The sequence below is a fragment of the Neoarius graeffei genome, chromosome 5, assembly GCF_027579695.1.
Source record: "Neoarius graeffei isolate fNeoGra1 chromosome 5, fNeoGra1.pri, whole genome shotgun sequence".
Classification (NCBI taxonomy): Eukaryota; Metazoa; Chordata; class Actinopteri; order Siluriformes; family Ariidae; genus Neoarius; species Neoarius graeffei.
This window is the reverse complement of record NC_083573.1, coordinates 97,610,135-97,628,252: the sequence shown is the minus strand read 5'-3', so window position 1 is coordinate 97,628,252 and position 18,118 is coordinate 97,610,135. Positions and strand designations below refer to the sequence as shown.

General features: G+C 45.9%; 1 protein-coding gene across 1 annotated transcript in view; it reads left to right on the top strand.

Annotated features, from left to right (window-relative positions):
* The window catches only part of myo3a (myosin IIIA), a 336,500-nt gene that overhangs the window by 10,376 nt on the left and 308,006 nt on the right, over nt 1–18,118 (top strand). Inside the window, exon 2 of the mRNA XM_060920858.1 lies at nt 15,325–15,508. Coding sequence (XP_060776841.1) covers nt 15,325–15,508 — 184 coding nt within the window. The remainder of the gene's footprint in view (nt 1–15,324; nt 15,509–18,118) is intronic.

The window sequence follows — 18,118 nt, the reverse complement described above, 5'->3', positions numbered from 1 at the left end:
CTCTCAGGTGAAGTGAATCTGCCACTTACCTTCCCCGACTCCGCCCTCCTGTCACAGACCGGTGCTTGACCACGCCCCCGCTGCCACATACCCCCACCGCCCGACTCAGGCCGGGCAGCCGTCCGGCCCGCAGCCGACTCCCCCCCCCCTTGACGGGAGAGGAAGTCCGCCACGACCATCTGCGCCCCCGGCCTGTGGACCACCTTGAAATTAAAGGGTTGGAGCGCCAGATACCAACGGGTGATCCGCGCGTTGGCATCTTTCATGCGGTGGAGCCACTGGAGGGGCGCGTGGTCCGAACAGAGGGTGAAAGAGCGCCCCAGCAGGTAGTACCGGAGGGCGAGGACCGCCCATTTGATCGCCAGGCACTCCTTCTCAATCGTGCTGTAGCGCCCCTCACGCACTGACAGCTTCCGGCTGATGTATAGGACCGGGCGATCCTCCCCCTCCACCTGCTGGGACAAAACGGCCCCCAGCCCTCTGTCCGACGCATCCGTCTGTAACATAAAAGGGAGAGAGAAGTCAGGGGAGTGTAAAAGTGGCCCCCCACACAGTGCAGCCTTTACCTCAGAGAAAGCCCGCTGGCACTGCTCCGTCCACTGGACCGGATCTGGCGCCCCCTTTTTAGTGAGGTCAGTCAGCGGGCTGGTGACGTCCGAATAATTAGGTATAAACCTACGATAGTAGCCAGCCAGCCCCAGGAACTGTCTCACCCCCTTTTTGGTCTTGGGCCTCGGGCAGGCCGCAATCGCTGCTGTCTTATTAATCTGGGGACGCACCTGCCCGTTGCCCAAGTGGAAGCCCAGATACCGTACTTCCACCCGCCCAATCGCACACTTCTTTGGGTTGGCCGTGAGTCCCGCCCGTCTCAGCGACCTAAGGACGGCCCTCAGGTGTTGCAGGTGCCGCTGCCAGTCGTTACTATAAACGATAATGTCGTCCAGGTAGGCGGCCGCATAGGTGGCGTGGGGCCGGAGGACCCGGTCCATCAGCCGCTGAAACGTAGCGGGCGCCCCAAACAGCCCAAACGGAAGTGTGACGAACTGGTGTAAGCCGAACGGTGTGGAAAAGGCCGTTTTCTCCCGGGATAATGGAGTCAAGGGGATCTGCCAATATCCCTTCGTTAAATCCAGTGTCGAGTAAAAGCGAGCCGTGCCTAGTCGATCGAGCAGCTCATCAATGCGAGGCATTGGGTACGCGTCGAATTTAGACACCGCGTTGACTTTTCTATAGTCCACACAGAACCGGACCGAGCCGTCGGCCTTGGGAACCAAGACCACCGGGCTGCTCCAGTCGCTGTGGGACTCCTCGACGATGCCCATTTCGAGCATGGCCTGAAGTTCTTCCCGAACCACCTTTTTTTTGTGTTCGGGTAGTCTATAAGGGCGGCTACGCACTACCACCCCCGGGGGTGTCTCTATGTGGTGTTCTATGAGGTTAGTGCGACCGGGCAGGGGCGAGAACACATCCGAAAACTCGGCTTGCAACTGGGCGACCTCCGTGAGTTGGGTCGGGGAGAGGTGGTCTCCACAGGGGACCGGAGAGGTACATGATGCCAAATTCCCTTTTTGAACCTCCGGCCCCAGCTCCGCCTTCTCCGGAACTACCGACACCAACGCCACGGGGACCTCCTCGTTCCAGAGTTTGAGCAGATTGAGGTGGTAAATCTGTAGCGCCCCACCCCTGTCTGTTCGCCTCACCTCATAGTCGACATCCCCGACTCGCCGTGTGACCTCAAAGGGTCCTTGCCACTTGGCGATTAATTTGGAGCTCGACGTGGGCAAGAGTACGAGTACTTTATCTCCCGGTGTGAACTCTCTAAGGCGCGTACCCTTGTTGTACAGGCGGGCTTGCCGTTCCTGGGCCTGCCGCAAATTCTCCTGAGTTAGGTGGGTGAGCGTGTGGAGTTTTGCGCGCAGGTCCATAACGTACTGAATTTCATTCTTACTCTGTGAAGGTCCCTCCTCCCAATTTTCCCGCAGCACGTCTAGGATGCCGCGCGGCTTACGCCCATATAATAATTCGAACGGGGAGAACCCCGTGGAGGCTTGAGGGACCTCTCGCACTGAGAACAGCAAGGGTTCGAGCCACTTATCCCAATTACGTGCGTCCTCACTTACGAATTTTTTAATGATATTTTTGAGGGTGCGGTTGAACCGTTCTACTAAACCGTCCGTTTGTGGGTGATATACACTGGTGCGGATCGGCTTAATCCCCAATAACCCATACAGTTCGCGTAGTGTTCGTGACATAAACGTAGTGCCTTGATCAGTCAGAATCTCTTTCGGGATTCCAACTCGGGAGATGACGCGGAAGAGTGCCTCTGCAATACTGCGTGCTGAGATATTGCGCAGAGGCACTGCTTCCGGGTATCGCGTTGCATAGTCCACTAGAACTAATATAAAGCGGTACCCTCGTGCTGACCGATCTAATGGCCCGACGAGATCCATCCCAATTCTTTCAAACGGGGTCTCGATTAACGGTAGAGGGCGCAACGGCGCTTTTGGAATGGCCGCTGGATTTACTAACTGGCATTCGCGGCATGCCGTACACCACCTACGGACATCGCCGCGAATCCCCGGCCAATAGAATCGGGCCATTATTCGGGCTAGTGTTTTATCCTGCCCTAAGTGTCCAGCCATGGGATTAAAGTGAGCCGCCTGGAATACTAATTCCCGGCGGCTCTTTGGAATCAAAAGCTGCGTGACTCGCTCTTTAGTTTGAGTGTCCTGCGTCACTCGGTATAATCTATCCTTCATAATCGCGAAGTAGGGGAAGGACGGGGTGGCGTTCGGCTGGAGCGTTTGACCATCGATTACTCTCACTTGGTCAAACGCATGCCGCAGAGTCTCGTCTCGCGACTGCTCCAATGGGAAATCCGCGAGGGATTCCCCAATAGAGAGAGGAGGAGCCGGTGGCTCCTCACCCTGACGCGGAGATGACGTAGACGGCTCCGCGACAGCTGCTCCCGCCAAAACGACACCGGGACCTCCCCCTGTCAACTGGCAGGACCCACTCTCTACTAGGCGCGTCATTAAACCCCGAAATCCCGGCCAATCAGTCCCCAAAATTAACGAGTGGGTAAGGCGAGGATTAACCGCCGCCTTCACTATAAATTTTTCCCCTCTGAAAATAATGTGGACCGACACCAAAGGGTAGCTGTGAACATCCCCGTGCACACACAAAACCTTCACCCCTTGTGCTCCCCCCAATGCCTCGTTTTGAACCAGGCTTTGGCGAATTGAGGTCTGATTACAACCAGAATCCACCAATGCCTGATATGTAGCCCCTTGGATACTCACCGGTATGCGATACGCTCCGGCCCGATCGAGGGCGGCCTCTGGCGCGTCGGGGATCCGAACCACCGCGCCCACTTCCATTGCTGTGCACTGCTGTTGAAGGTGGTCCGGTTCCCCGCAGCGCCAGCAAACCGGCCCGGGCTTCCCCTCTGCACCGGTGCTCTGGGGCTCACTCACCTGAGGTGGGGGAGAGACAGACACAGAAGGGAGACACGGGAGGGCACCGCGGGTGCGGCGGGCCGGCAGGGGTGGTGCCGGCCCCCGCCTCCGCGGTGGGGGAATGGGGCGAGGACGGGACACAGAAGGAGGGGAGAGAGAGAGAGAAAGAGAAGAGGAGAGAAGAGATGTCGACATCCGCTGTCCTGCCGCCGAGACAGCCGCCAGATGATCCTCCGCCAGCTCGACTGCCTGATCCAGCGACGCCGGGCGGTGGCACTGGACCCACTCCGCGGCTCCTGCTGGTAAGCGGGCGATGAACTGTTCCAGTACCACCTGATCGACGATTCCCTCGGCGTCGCGATCTTCGGCCCTCAGCCACCGCCAGCAGGCGTCCCGGAGCTGCTGGCCGAACGCGAACGGGCTGCCGACTTCCTCCATCCGCAGCGCGCGGAAGCGCTGGCGCTGCTGCTCCGGCGTGCGCCCCACGCGCTGAAGGACAGCCCGGCGAAGGTCGGCGTAGGCCAGCCGGCGATCGGCGGGGAGCTGTAGTGCAGCCAGCTGCGCCTCTCCCGTCAGGAGGGGGAGGAGGCGCGCCGCGCGCTGCTCCATCGGCCACCCCGAGGCTTCAGCGACCTGTTCGAATAACGTGAAGAAAGCCTCGGGGTCATCCTGCGGGCCCATCTTAGTTAAGGTGAGGGGAGACGGGCCCGCGGCCGGAGCGCTGGTGGGCCCCGCCGACGCGAGGAGACGCCGGAACGCCTTGCGATCTTCTTGCTGGGCCAGCACCAGGGCATCGAAGCGCCGCTCTTGTTCCTTTCGGAGTGTGATGAGCGCCTGGTGCTGGCTTTGCTGAGCCGTGGCGAGGGCGTGGACCAGGTCGGTGAACGGGGAGGATTCCATGGGGCTGCTGGGTTGGTGCTCCATTTCCCGGGTTTCGGCACCACTGTAGACTTCCCTAGGTGTGGGTGGAGCACAGAGGACGGCAGGACAGAGATCAGGTTCAACAAACAGTTTAATTGTTTCCACTTTTCAGGGGACACAAGAGGTTTTAACCAGACACACCCACACACACACACAGGTGTCTGGTTCGGGAGAGATCTCCTCTGCTCTCGCTCTCCCTCCCTAAATAGGGCGCGGTCCCTGGGAAGACACACAAACACAGGTTAATTGCTCTCAGGTGAAGTGAATCTGCCACTTACCTTCCCCGACTCCGCCCTCCTGTCACAGACCGGTGCTTGACCACGCCCCCGCTGCCACAACCAGTCTCCAACAGATGTCTTCATTGACCAGAAAAAATGGATGAAGTAGAGAACTTCACCTATTTAGGCAGTTCCATCAACAGCCTAAACTGAAATGTCGTATTGGGAAGGCATCAGCAGCTTTCAACCAGCTGAACAAGATATGGAGCAGCAAGAAACTCTCCCTTAAAATCAAACTGGGTAGCACGGTGGTTTAGTGGTTAGCACTGTCGCCTCACAGCAAGAAGGTTCTGGGTTCAAGCCCAGTGGCTGGCGAGGGCCTTTCTGTGTGGAGTTTGCATGTTCTCCCCGTGTCTGCATGGGTTTCCTCCGGGTGCTCAGGTTTCCCCTACAGTCCAAAGACATGCAGGTTAGGATAATTGGTGGCTCTAAATTGACTGTAGGTGTGAATGTGAGAGTGAATGGTTGTGTGTCAGCGCTGTGATGACCTGGTGACTTGTCCAGGGTGTACCCTGCCTCTCGCCCATAGCCAGCTGGGATAGGCTCCAGCTTGCTTCGACCCTGTACAGGATAAGAGGTTACAGATAATGGATGGATGGAAATCAAACTATGGTTCTACAACTCAAATGTTCTATACAGATTGCTCTACGGATGCGAAACCCAGCAACTGAAAACCAGCCAAGAGAGAAAACTGGATGCGTTTGACACCAAATACCTCAGAAAAATCCTAGGCATCAAATGAAAAACTCATCGTCGTGCAAAATTTGCATGACGTAAAAAAAGGGTAATGAAGAGCATGTAGTTCATTATTGATTATGTTTGTGGTTAACGGACAGAAAAGGCTTTTTTTCTGGAACCTTCCAGATAATCAGGTGGAGTCTGATGGTGGTTTTGGAGACTCGGAAACCCCAAGATTTTACTTTTTCTTGTAATTCACCAACAGTGATCTTTGGGGATATATCTCATCCTGTGGCGGCTGGTAGTCTTTCAAACAGGGGAGGCTGGTCGGTTACGATATTTCCAGATTTTAAAAGAAAAAACACATCAATTTTGCCCATACTCTTGCCTCTGATCTGGCTGATTGTTGGCAGCGTCACAAACTGTGAAATAACAGGTTCTTTTGGCCCATTAGCCTACTGTCCAATATACATGATGGTGGTGTTGGGGGGGAGGGGTATATTTTAAAATTTTATATTTTAAAATTGTGGCATGTTGTTTAAAAATTGACCTCGGCTGTGTTTTTGTCTAAAAATGTTTTCCAAATTGTAGCTGTGTTTAATTCATATCCAGAAAAAACATATATTCCAATATAATATACTCAGCATAAACATTTTAAATAGATTCTATATTTTTGGTCCATCCATGACATATTACTAAAGTAGCCTATTTACTGTTGTTGATGTGGGTCACTTGCTGTTAGCCAATTCACTTTCTTGTACCAGGAGAGCTGAAAGGAATGAGTATTATTCCCTACCTTTTTCACCAAGTCAATTTGAGGCGTTGGTCTACCCTGCTCTTTAATTTTAATTTTTTCCTCGAAAGGAAGACTGGCAAATGGCTTCGCCAAAATTAAATCAGCAATGCTTGGCATCTGTGCGCAGCTTTCTTGCTAGCTGACTAGCCCCCTCAAGTTCAAGTTCAGTCACTCAAATAAACGACATTTCTGGAACTAAGATAGCAAACTTGACAACACTATATTTACACTTTATTTACAATGTATATTCAATGTATATACAAACTAAAAAAGCTGGTAGAAACCGTATGTAATGAATGAAATCGAAATGTAAGCCGATCTCTTACAATACACCACAGCACTTGCGAATCCGCATGGGACTGAACTGATGTTGCCAGATACTGCTGACGTTATCCAGCCCAAAATATGTTCAAAACCCGCCAAAATGCACTTAAAACCGCCCAATTGGGCGGGAAACCGCCCAATCTGGCAACACTGTACCGCTGCCTGTCTATAGTTGAAACGAGCTGTCAATCAAAGAAAATATCCAGCCGCTTTCACTAATCACCAGTCTCCTCGCGGAAACTGCCATGTCCCTCCCATGTGAGGCTGGGAGTCCGTGGGCGGGCATTTTCGCAGTATTTGTCCAATAACCGTCTTGCATTTTGAGATTGAAAAGCGCATAGCTCCCAAATGCCGTTGAAGTCCATTGAGGCTGGGAGTCCGTGAGACTCCGTGGGCGGGCATTTTCGCAGTATTTGTCCAATAATCGTCTTGCATTTTGAGATTGGGGTGGCACGGTGGTGTAGTGGTTAGCGCTGTCGCCTCACAGCAAGAAGGTCCTGGGTTCGAGCCCCGGGGCCAGCGAGGGCCTTTCTGTGCAGAGTTTGCATGTTCTCCCCGTGTCCGCGTGGGTTTCCTCCGGGTGCTCCGGTTTCCCCCACAGTCCAAAGACATGCAGGTTAGGTTAACTGGTGACTCTAAATTGACCGTAGGTGTGAATGTGAGTGTGAATGGTTGTCTGTGTCTATGTGTCAGCCCTGTGATGACCTGGCGACTTGTCCAGGGTGTACCCCGCCTTTCGCCCGTAGTCAGCTGGGATAGGCTCCAGCTTGCCTGCGACCCTGTAGAACAGGATAAAGCGGCTAGAGATAATGAGATGAGATGAGGTTTTGAGATTGACAAGCACATAGCTCCCAATCCACTGAGGCTGGGCTGCATCGCTCTGTCACGAGGGGGAAAAACTCACGCACACATTAGGCGAACTGGGGAAAGTTATAACGGAATGATTTCGCACTGTAGTGGGTTGAGCACATATATTTCTATGATTCTGGATGTGAAATAGCAATGTTATAAGGTCGGCTATAACATAAGCCTAACGCAATTCATCCTACACGATATTCGTCATTTTTAGAGGAGGCTGAGCCTCCCTCGTTGTCTTACAGCAATCGCCCGTGGTCTCATCTCATTTCATTGTCTCTAGCTGCTTTATCCTGTCCTACAGGGTCGCAGGCAAGCTGGAGCCTATCCCAGCTGACTACGGGCAAAAGGCGGGGTACACCCTGGACAAGTCGCCAGGTCATCACAGGGCTGACACATAGACACAGACAACCATTCACACTCACATTCACACCTACGGTCAATTTAGAGTCACCAGCTAACCTAACCTGCATGTGTTTGGACTGTGGGGGAAACCGGAGCACCCGGAGGAAACCCACGCGGACATGGGGAGAACATGCAAACTCCGCACGGAAGTTGCCACGGCCACGGGGCTCGAACCCGGACCTTCCTCGTCGGCCACGGGGCTTGAACCCGGACCTTCTTGCTGTGAGGCGACAGCACTACCACCGTGCCGCCTAATTATATATATAATTTTTTTTTCCTCTCTTACCCTCCTCCTCACTGTACATGGGCGCAAAATAAACTTGACTCCTCTTCCAGGTGAGTTTGTAACAGTTCCAGATGGTGTCCACTTTTTTATTATTGCCCTAACAGGACATAGGAAATGGACATTTTCAGGCGAGGAGCTCATTCTCATCTCATCTCATTATCTCTAGCCGCTTTATCCTTCTACAGGGTCGCAGGCAAGCTGGAGCCTATCCCAGCTGACTATGGGCGAAAGGCGGGGTACAAGGACAAGTCGCCAGGTCATCACAGGGCTGACACATAGACACAGACAACCATTCACACTCACACCTACGGTCAATTTAGAGTCACCAGTTAACCTAACCTGCATGCCTTTGGGGGAAACCGGAGCACCCGGAGGAAACCCACGCGGACACAGGGAGAACATGCAAACTCCGCACAGAAAGGCCCTCGCCGGCCCCGGGGCTCGAACCCAGGACCTTCTTGCTGTGAGGCGACAGCGCTAACCACTACACCACCGTGCCGCCCCAGGTGAGGAGCTATTTTTTTAATAGCCATTCCCTGACTTATGAAGGCCAACACACTTCTCTGTCATTGGGTTTGTGTGTGTCTTATCTTTCCCATGTTGATGGATGACTAAGGCCGTGTCCGAAATCACTCACTCGTTCACTACTCCCCACTCACTATCTAGGGAATTCTATATAGAGGACTATACAGTGAGCTAATTGGTAAAATGAAAAACAAACAAACAAACACTTTCAGACACTACTCCGTCGCGCTGTTATATATGTCATTACTGTTACACAATTAAAAAGTGCCGTATCAGGCGGCTGGTGGGTTTTCAAAAATAATAAATACACGCATGTATTTTTGTGATGAATCCATATTATACTGAGCGCATTTCCCACATTAATCAATACAAAAGTACTTTGTGTCTGCTGCATCTTTCAGTTCTTTTAAATCAAGGCCGAATCCTTTCTTTCTTCTTCACCGCTGCCTTTTATTAAATCAAATTTGAGGCTTTTGATTAATTCCTCGCTCTGCACTCTAACTTTTATTCTTGTATTTTATCTCTCATTCTATTTTAGCTTTTTTCTATTCTCTTACTAGTTTTAATTGGACTTGAATGTCTGTTTATAATGTGTTTCTTCCTCCATCCGTTCACCCCAACACAGTTTTGTTTTTTTCTTTCAGCGCGACCACAATGCATGATGGGATATACTGCTTGGTTAGTGCCCATCGGTTGTTCACTACTTTTCACGGTGCATTGTGGGATACTATGAGTCCACTATATAGGGTGTAATAATTCTCACGATACATTCGGACAGCACTACAACATGGCGAACTCACGAGGCTATATAGTCCACTATAAACAGTGAGTAGTGAGTGATTTCGGACACAGGGTAAGGGAATTTGGCCTCTGTGTCACCTCATATTTGTCCCTCAGTTAATCAGGAAGTCATGGATTACAGCTTAAAAGTTCCTACACACTCCAATCAACTCAAAAATACTCTAATAAATGGGAAACATGCTTCAGTTACATTGTGTTCACGATCATTTCCAGTGGTGCCAATAATAGTGGTTGAAAATAATTATTTCTTGATGAGGGATTTGTTTTTTTCTGAAAAAATTATTTCAATTAAAGGTTGGATTTCTCTCATTGTTTCAGTGTGAGATGAAGCGACTTCTCCAAAGGGGGGATTTTTTTCTAACCCTTTTTACTCATCTTTACGGGGGGACAGTAATCATGGAGGCCCCTGTATGTACCTTTTTGGTCCTCTAAAAGTACACATTGTTACCTTGAAGCCCAATAATGAGCCCTAGAGAGTACATTAATGTAGATTGTACTTATGGGAACAGAAATTGACTCCTACTGTACCCCTATTTCTGACAGTGAAGGTTTCTTCCTCATGGAGTTTCAGGGAGTTTTTCCATGTCACCATCACCTCTGACTTGTTCCTTAAGGATCAATTTACAACCCCGATTCCAAAAAAGTTGGGGCAAAGTACAAATTATAAATAAAAACGGAATGCAATGATGTGGAAGTTACAAAATTCCATATTTTATTCAGAATAGAACATACAGTAGTGCTTGAAAGTTTGTGAACCCTTTAGAATTTTCTATATTTATGCATAAATATGACCTAAAACATCATCAGATTTTCACACAAGTCCTAAAAGTAGATAAAGAGAACCCAGTTAAACAAATGAGACAAAAATATTATACTTGGTCATTTATTTATTGAGGAAAATGATCCAATATTACACATATGTGAGTGGCAAAAGTATGTGAACCTTTGCTTTCAGTATCTGGTGTGACCCCCTTGTGCAGCAATAACTGCAACTAAACGTTTGCGGTAACTGTTGATCAGTCCTGAACACTGGCTTGGAGGAATTTTAGCCCATTCCTCTGTACAGAACAGCTTCAACTCTGGGATGTTGGTGGGTTTCTTCACATGAACTGCTCGCTTCAGGTCCTTCCACAACATTTCGATTGGATTAAGGTCAGGACTTTGACTTGGCCATTCCAAAACATTAACTTTATTCTTCTTTAACCATTCATTGGTAGAACATTTTGTGTGCTTAGGGTCGCTGTCTTGCTGCATGACCCACCTTCTCCTGAGATTCAGTTCATGGACAGATGTCCTGACATTTTCCTTTTGAATTCCTGGTATAATTCAGAATTCATTGTTCCATCAATGATGGCAAGCCGTCCTGGCCCAGATGCAGCAAAACAGGCCCAAACCATGATACTACCACCACCATGTTTCACAAATGGGATAAGGTTCTTATGCTGGAATGCAGTGTTTTCCTTTCTCCAAACATAACACTTCTCATTTAAACCAAAAAGTTCTATTTTGGTCTCATCCGTCCACAACACATTTTTCCAATAGCCTTCTGGCTTGTCCACGTGATCTTCAGCAAACTGCAGACGAGCAGCAATGTTCTTTTTGAAGAGCAGTGGCTTTCTCCTTGCAGCCCTGCCATGCACACCATTGTTGTTCAGTGTTCTCCTGATGGTGGACTCATGAACATTAACATTAGTCAATGTGAGAGAGGCCTTCAGTTGCTTAGAAGTTACCCTGGGGTCCTTTGTGACCTCACTGACTATTATACACCTTGCTCTTGGAGTGATCTTTGTTGGTCGACCACTCCTGGGGAGAGTAACAATGGTCTTGAATTTCCTCCATTTGTACACAATCTGTCTGACTGTGGATTGGTGGAGTCCAAACTCTTTAGAGATGGTTTTGTAACCTTTTCCAGCCTGATGAGCATCAACAACACTTTTTCTGAGGTCCTCAGAAATCTCCTTTGTTCATGCCATAATACACTTCCACAAACGTGTGTTGTGAAGATCAGACTTTGATAGATCCCTGTTCTTTAAATAAAACAGGGTGCCCACTCACACCTGATTGTCATCCCATTGATTGAAAACACCTGACTCTAATTTCACCTTCAAATTAACTGCTAATCCTAGAGGTTCACATACTTTTGCCACTCACAGATATGTAATATTGGATCATTTTCCTCAATAAATAAATGACCAAGTATAATATTTTTGTCTCATTTGTTTAACTGGGTTCTCTTTATCTACTTTTAGGACTTGTGTGAAAATCTGATGACGTTTTAGGTCATATTTATGCAGAAATATAGAAAATTCTAAAGGGTCCACAAACTTTCAAGCACCACTGTAGATGACATATCAAATGTTTAAACTGAGAAAATGTATCATTTAAAGAGAAAAATTAGGTGATTTTAAATTTCATGACAACAACACATCTCAAAAAAATTTGGGACAAGGCCATGTTTACCACTGTGAGACATCCCCTTTTCTCTTTACAACAGTCTGTAAACGTCTGGGGACTGAGGAGACAAGTTGCTCAAGTTTAGGGATAGGAATGTTAACCCATTCTTGTCTAATGTAGGATTCTAGTTGCCCAACTGTCTTAGGTCTTTTTTGTTGTATCTTCCATTTTATGATGCGCCAAATGTTTTCTGTGGGTGAAAGATCTGGACTGCAGGCTGGCCAGTTCAGTACCCGGACCCTTCTTCTATGCAGCCATGATGCTGTAATTGATGCAGTATGTGGTTTGGCATTGTTATGTTGGAAAATGCAAGGTCTTCCCTGAAAGAGACGTCGTCTGGATGGGAGCATATGTTGCTCTAGAACCTGGATATACCTTTCAGCATTGATGGTGTCTTTCCAGATGTGTAAGCTGCCCATGCCACACGCACTAATGCAACCCCAGACCATCAGAGATGCAGGCTTCTGAACTGAGCGCTGATAACAACTTGGGTCGTCCTTCTCCTCTTTAGTCCGAATGACACGGCGTCCCTGATTTCCATAAAGAACTTCAAATTTTGATTCGTCTGACCACAGAACAGTTTTCCACTTTGCCACAGTCCATTTTAAATGAGCCTTGGCCCAGAGAAGACGTCTGCGCTTCTGGATCATGTTTAGATACGGCTTCTTCTTTGAACTATAGAGTTTTAGCTGGCAACGGCGGATGGCACGGTGAATTGTGTTCACAGATGATGTTCTCTGGAAATATTCCTGAGCCCATTTTGTGATTTCCAATACAGAAGCATGCCTGTATGTGATGCAGTGCCGTCTAAGGGCCCGAAGATCACGGGCACCCAGTATGGTTTTCCGGCCTTGACCCTTACGCACAGAGATTCTTCCAGATTCTCTGAATCTTTTGATGATATTATGCACTGTAGATGATGATATGTTCAAACTCTTTGCAATTTTACACTGTCGAACTCCTTTCTGATATTGCTCCACTATTTGTCGGCGCAGAATTAGGGGGATTGGTGATCCTCTTCCCATCTTTACTTCTGAGAGCCGCTGCCACTCCAAGATGCTCTTTTTATACCCAGTCATGTTAATGACCTATTGCCAATTGACCTAATGAGTTGCAATTTGGTCCTCCAGCAGTTCCTTTTTTGTACCTTTAACTTTTCCAGCCTCTTATTGCCCCTGTCCCAACTTTTTTGAGATGTGTTGCTGTCATGAAATTTCAAATGAGACAATATTTAGCATGAAATTTCAAAATGTCTCACTTTCGACATTTGATATGTTGTCTATATTCTATTGTGAATACAATATTAGTTTTTGAAATTTGTAAATTATTGCATTCCGTTTTTATTTACAATTTGTACTTTGTCCAAACTTTTTTGGAATCGGGGTTGTAAATCTATATCCTGATTTCTGAACAGCTGCTTTGTCAAGTCAAGTAGAACTTTATTTGTCCCTAAATGGGCAACTGGTTTTGCAGCAGTAATAACACAAGGTCAAACACACACAAGTCAATTAAAATACAATGCATACAGTAAATACAGGATATTTAACAGTTATTCCATGAAATTGAGTCATACATGAGCTGATAGCTGACGAGGTGCGCAGCACCGAGTCGGCTATAAGCCATGTAAGACGAGATTGAGTGGAATAACTGTTTTATTCTCTCCACATTCACTGGATTTTGAGAAACAGAGCATTTTTTTTTATTTTTTTCAAATTTGAAAAATAAAAAAAAAAATTATACATGTACAAAACCTCTGACAAAATCATTTCTGCTTAGATTGTGTACAAACATATTTTGTTGCTTTTTTTTCGAGTAGAATTTTTATTTTGTCCTCAGTTGGTTCAGAAACATGCTCCACTATTTTGTTCATTTTCTTCTTTTTTGGCAGTTGGCAAACCAATTTAAAGGTCCGTTACTGCCACCGACTGGGCTGCAGTGTGGAACAGGAGATATTGGGGCCAAAAATACTATATTCTTTTAGCTATTTCTGTTTATTTTAAATACTTAATAACAAAGCTGCCATTTTTTCTCTACTCATGGTATATGAGCTGATATCCTCGTAGTAGAGTAGCCAATCAGAGCATGTGATTGCTCATATCCAGTGAATGTGGATAGAATAATTAAGTAATATTGACTGGCGTTGAGTGGTATATCAGATATATTTCATTCAGCTAGCATGATATTGACTGAGTCGAAGACAAGTAGCTGAATGGAATATATCTGATGTACCATGAAAAAAACAGCCAATATTATGAGTATGATACATACACATTCTTCATATCAGCATTCTCGAATACCAACGCAAGCTTACCTGCAACTCAGTGCTGTTAGCACGGCAGTGCTGTTAGCTTCCAGCTGGTGTAGCAGTAACGTTAGCGAAGGCTGATGCTAGCTTACCTACGACTTGGTTCTGGTAGCACGTGGAGTGCAGTTACCTTTTAGCTGGTGTAGTGTTAACGCAGGCCAGTGCTTGTGCAGTCAAGCCAAATAGTATTATTATTTTCCCTGTGTAATTTACTTAGTTACTTTTAAATTCAACATCGACAGCTACACACAACGGAGCAACCTGGTAGCCAAAATTCTCTCAAAATTTTCCGCTTTTAATAAAGCAAAGCTTGCGGCCATATTTGTTTACAAACTGTCAGTCATTCGCAAGCACAGAAGTTTTATATCTCCGATGTTACGGGACCTCAGGTATTTGTGGGACCTCAGGTATTGGAGCTTATTGCTCTGTTGATGGATTCCCTGCCATTTAATAGGCAAAGTTTATAAATAAAATTGTGTTTCTATTCTAGTTTTTCAATGTCCGTTGGTATGTTTTTCTCTTGTAAACATGCATGAAGAATATATAATGCCATTTTGGTAGCCTTTTGGGTGTTCAGTGTGTCTTTAGTTTCAGTTTATTTATTTAGTGCTCAAACCTAGCACTGGATTAGCCTCGTCTTCTCTCTTTCCCGGCCAACAAAGAAATGATTGCGTGCAAACACAGCAGAAAAGTTTTGCCATTGGATCTTTGCATGAGCTCCAATGTGTGATGTCGTGTTATCTTGACAACGTGCAATATTATAACAATATTGCAAGCTCATTCTGCATTGAGGAGAGTGGCGTAATACATGGAGGATAAGCGATACGATAACAATATTGCATGCTATCAATAAACCCACTAGAAGGGAATAGAACATATGTTTTTATTCCATGGAAATAGTTTCGTTCATGTTCTGCATTGTACACAGACACAACTCCAAACGACAAAGAGATTGGAGCGACATCTTCCCTATAGATACTCATCATCATCATAATAATAATAATATAACTAAAATAACTTTACTGGATACTTAAGTACAATAAAAAAGCAGGTATTTTTTGTACTTTAACTCAACTAGAAGCCTTATGTTACTGAAGGTATCTCTGTTTAATTATTCTGCAATTTTATATCAATGATACAAAACTTTTCTTTTATGTTTAATAAAAAAGTAAAATGTGTCATTTTGATCTGAACTGAATATCAGTGAGTGAATGACTCAATGTGTTCTTTCTACTCAGGAGATCTCTTAGGAAGATGTTTCCGCAGTCAGGCAAATCCATCGTCTTTGACAGCTTTCCCGATCCTTCTGACACCTGGGAGATCGTCGAGACAATCGGAAAAGGGACCTACGGCAAAGTGTACAAAGTGCTGGATAAGATCAATGGCAGCGAGGCGGCCGTCAAAGTACTGGATCCGATTCACGTGAGTTACACATTGTGTATTCAAACAAAAAGCTCCCAGTGCTGATGCATGCACAGCTTTGTACATCTGAAACAATGACATCACATCAAAACTTCACAAGTTAGCGCACCCCAGGACAAAAAGAAATAATGATGATGACATATTGCAGTTGAGACAGTTTGTGAATTTGGGTTGAAATATGGTAATTTTCCATGATTACCTAATCAAGTAAAGGGATTAATAATGGAAAAGTCTGTCAATTCAAAAGTTTTCATCTCTCTGTCTGAACGTGATATACTGTAGATATACTCTAATATCGTTTCTACTGTATAGTAATGGCTCATACATAAGGATGTGCACAGCGACCGTTGCAGGTTAATGGATTAAAATAAACGTGTGTAATCATTGATATAGTGCATTTTCTGTCAGAAGATATTTATTTAACATGTATGGAAGGAGACTCCAGCGTCAGTGCTTCGTAACAGTCAGCGTAAAGCTGAGACATTACGTTTTCTGACAGAAAAGTTTACGCTTTTTGAAGTTTCTCGGTAACATAGATGCATTTTTAAAAATTAATTTTAAATGCCTAATTAATTTTTATTCACGCCATTTTTATCTCTGTTATCTAGGGCACTTTATCGTTTTTGTTTTTTTTTTACTCTATTATTATTGTTTACTGGTACGTTTTTAAAATGTTTAATTGACAACTCTTAAAATACACTTTGGGAACTTTGTATAAAAGAGTGCTATATAAATAAAGATGATGATGATGAAGATGATTAATAATAATAATAATAATAATAATAATAATAATAATAATAAGCTATAGTACACAAGACATAGTAAAGAAAAAGAAAAGACTGGAAAATATCAAGACCTTAAGAGGGTCTGAAAGTTGAAAGATGTCAAGATTGTTCCAGTTATAATCAGCGCCCTGGGAACCCGACCAAGAAGTTTAAATAAATGGTTGGAAGAGATGGAGATGGTTAAGGACATTGAGCTGATGCAGCAAAGATAATCTGCAAAGTTCTAAATATGTGACAAGGATGGAAGGACATATGATGTGGTACTCAAGGCCACGGGAAGTGGCTCGGTACCTATCTTAAGAATACCAGGCTTGCTAGGTTTATTCTTCGCTTGATGTGAATTATCTTTTGCATAATAATAATAATAATAATAATAATAATAATCACAAGAGAAAAAAGATAGGCTGGTGAGGGAACGGCTGTTTATAGCTGCTATGATGGAATTTTTTTGTGGATGTTCCACATAAATGTAACTATAAAAGGATGAAAAGTACAATGTATGGTTCTTCAACAATTTTTTTTTTTAAATGCAGTGGTGTAAGAGGAATAAAACACTTGCTGTTAATGTGCAAATAAAAATATCATTCATTCATCTCATCTCATTATCTCTAGCCGCTTTATCCTGTTCTACAGGGTCGCAGGCAAGCTGGAGCCTATCCCAGCTGACTACGGGCGAAAGGCGGGGTACACCCTGGACAAGTCGTCAGGTCATCACAGGGCCGACACATAGACACAGACAACCATTCACACTCACATTCACACCTACGGTCAATTTAGAGTCACCAGTTAACCTAACCTGCATGCCTTTGGACTGTGGGGGAAACCGGAGCACCCGGAGGAAACCCACGCGGACACGGGGAGAACATGCAAACTCCGCACAGAAAGGCCCTCGCTGGCCACGGGGCTCGAACCCGGACCTTCTTGCTGTGAGGCGACAGTGCTAACCACTACACCACCGTGCCGCCCTGGTAAATAAAAAATAAAAAAAAAAAAACGTCAGGAAGGTATCAGTAACAGTAACTCTGATTCATCACACAAATGTTGTTGATTATTTTCGTAACAGCACAACACTGAGTGTTTTATTCTTAACTCATGAATTATTATTATTATTATTATTATTATTATTACAATCTATTTCGAAAAAGTAGGCTACTCTGAAAATCTCTGATGTCGTTATATACACTGCATACAGCATGAGTATTTCTGGTATATCTTTCAGTCGTGTGTGTGTGTGTGTGTGTGTGTTCATCTCTGAACCATGTGATGTGTTAGTCCCCTCTCACACTCTGCTCAAGCTGTCATAGACATTTTCCATGCTTGTCATTCTGTCATATTAGGAAGGGCACACCTGTATCTCAGACATACATTGCAATCTCTCTCTCTCTCTCTGTCTCTCTCTCTTTCTCTGTCTGTCTCTCTCTGTCTGTTTGTCTGTCTGTCTCTCTCTTTCTTTCTGTCTCTCCCTCTCTCACTTTCTCTCTCTCTCTCTCTCGCTCACTCTCTCTCTCTGTCTGTCTGTCTCTCTCTCTCTCTGCCTCTCTTTTTGCCTCTCTATCTGTTTGTCTGTCTCTCTGTCTGTCTGTCTCTTTCTCTCTATCTGTCTCTCTCCCTCTCTGTCTGTGTGTCTGTCTCTCTCCCTCTCACTCACTTTCTCTGTCTGTCTCTCTCTCTCTCTCTCTCCCTCTCTGTGTGTGCCTGAATATAACTCTGCTTAGTCATGGTGAAATGGCTGTTTGTGCGTGTGTGTGTGTGTGTGTGTGTGTGTGTGGGGGGGGGGTGTTACTGTTTATATTCATTAAGTCTCCTTTTGTTCCCCGTTTCAAGG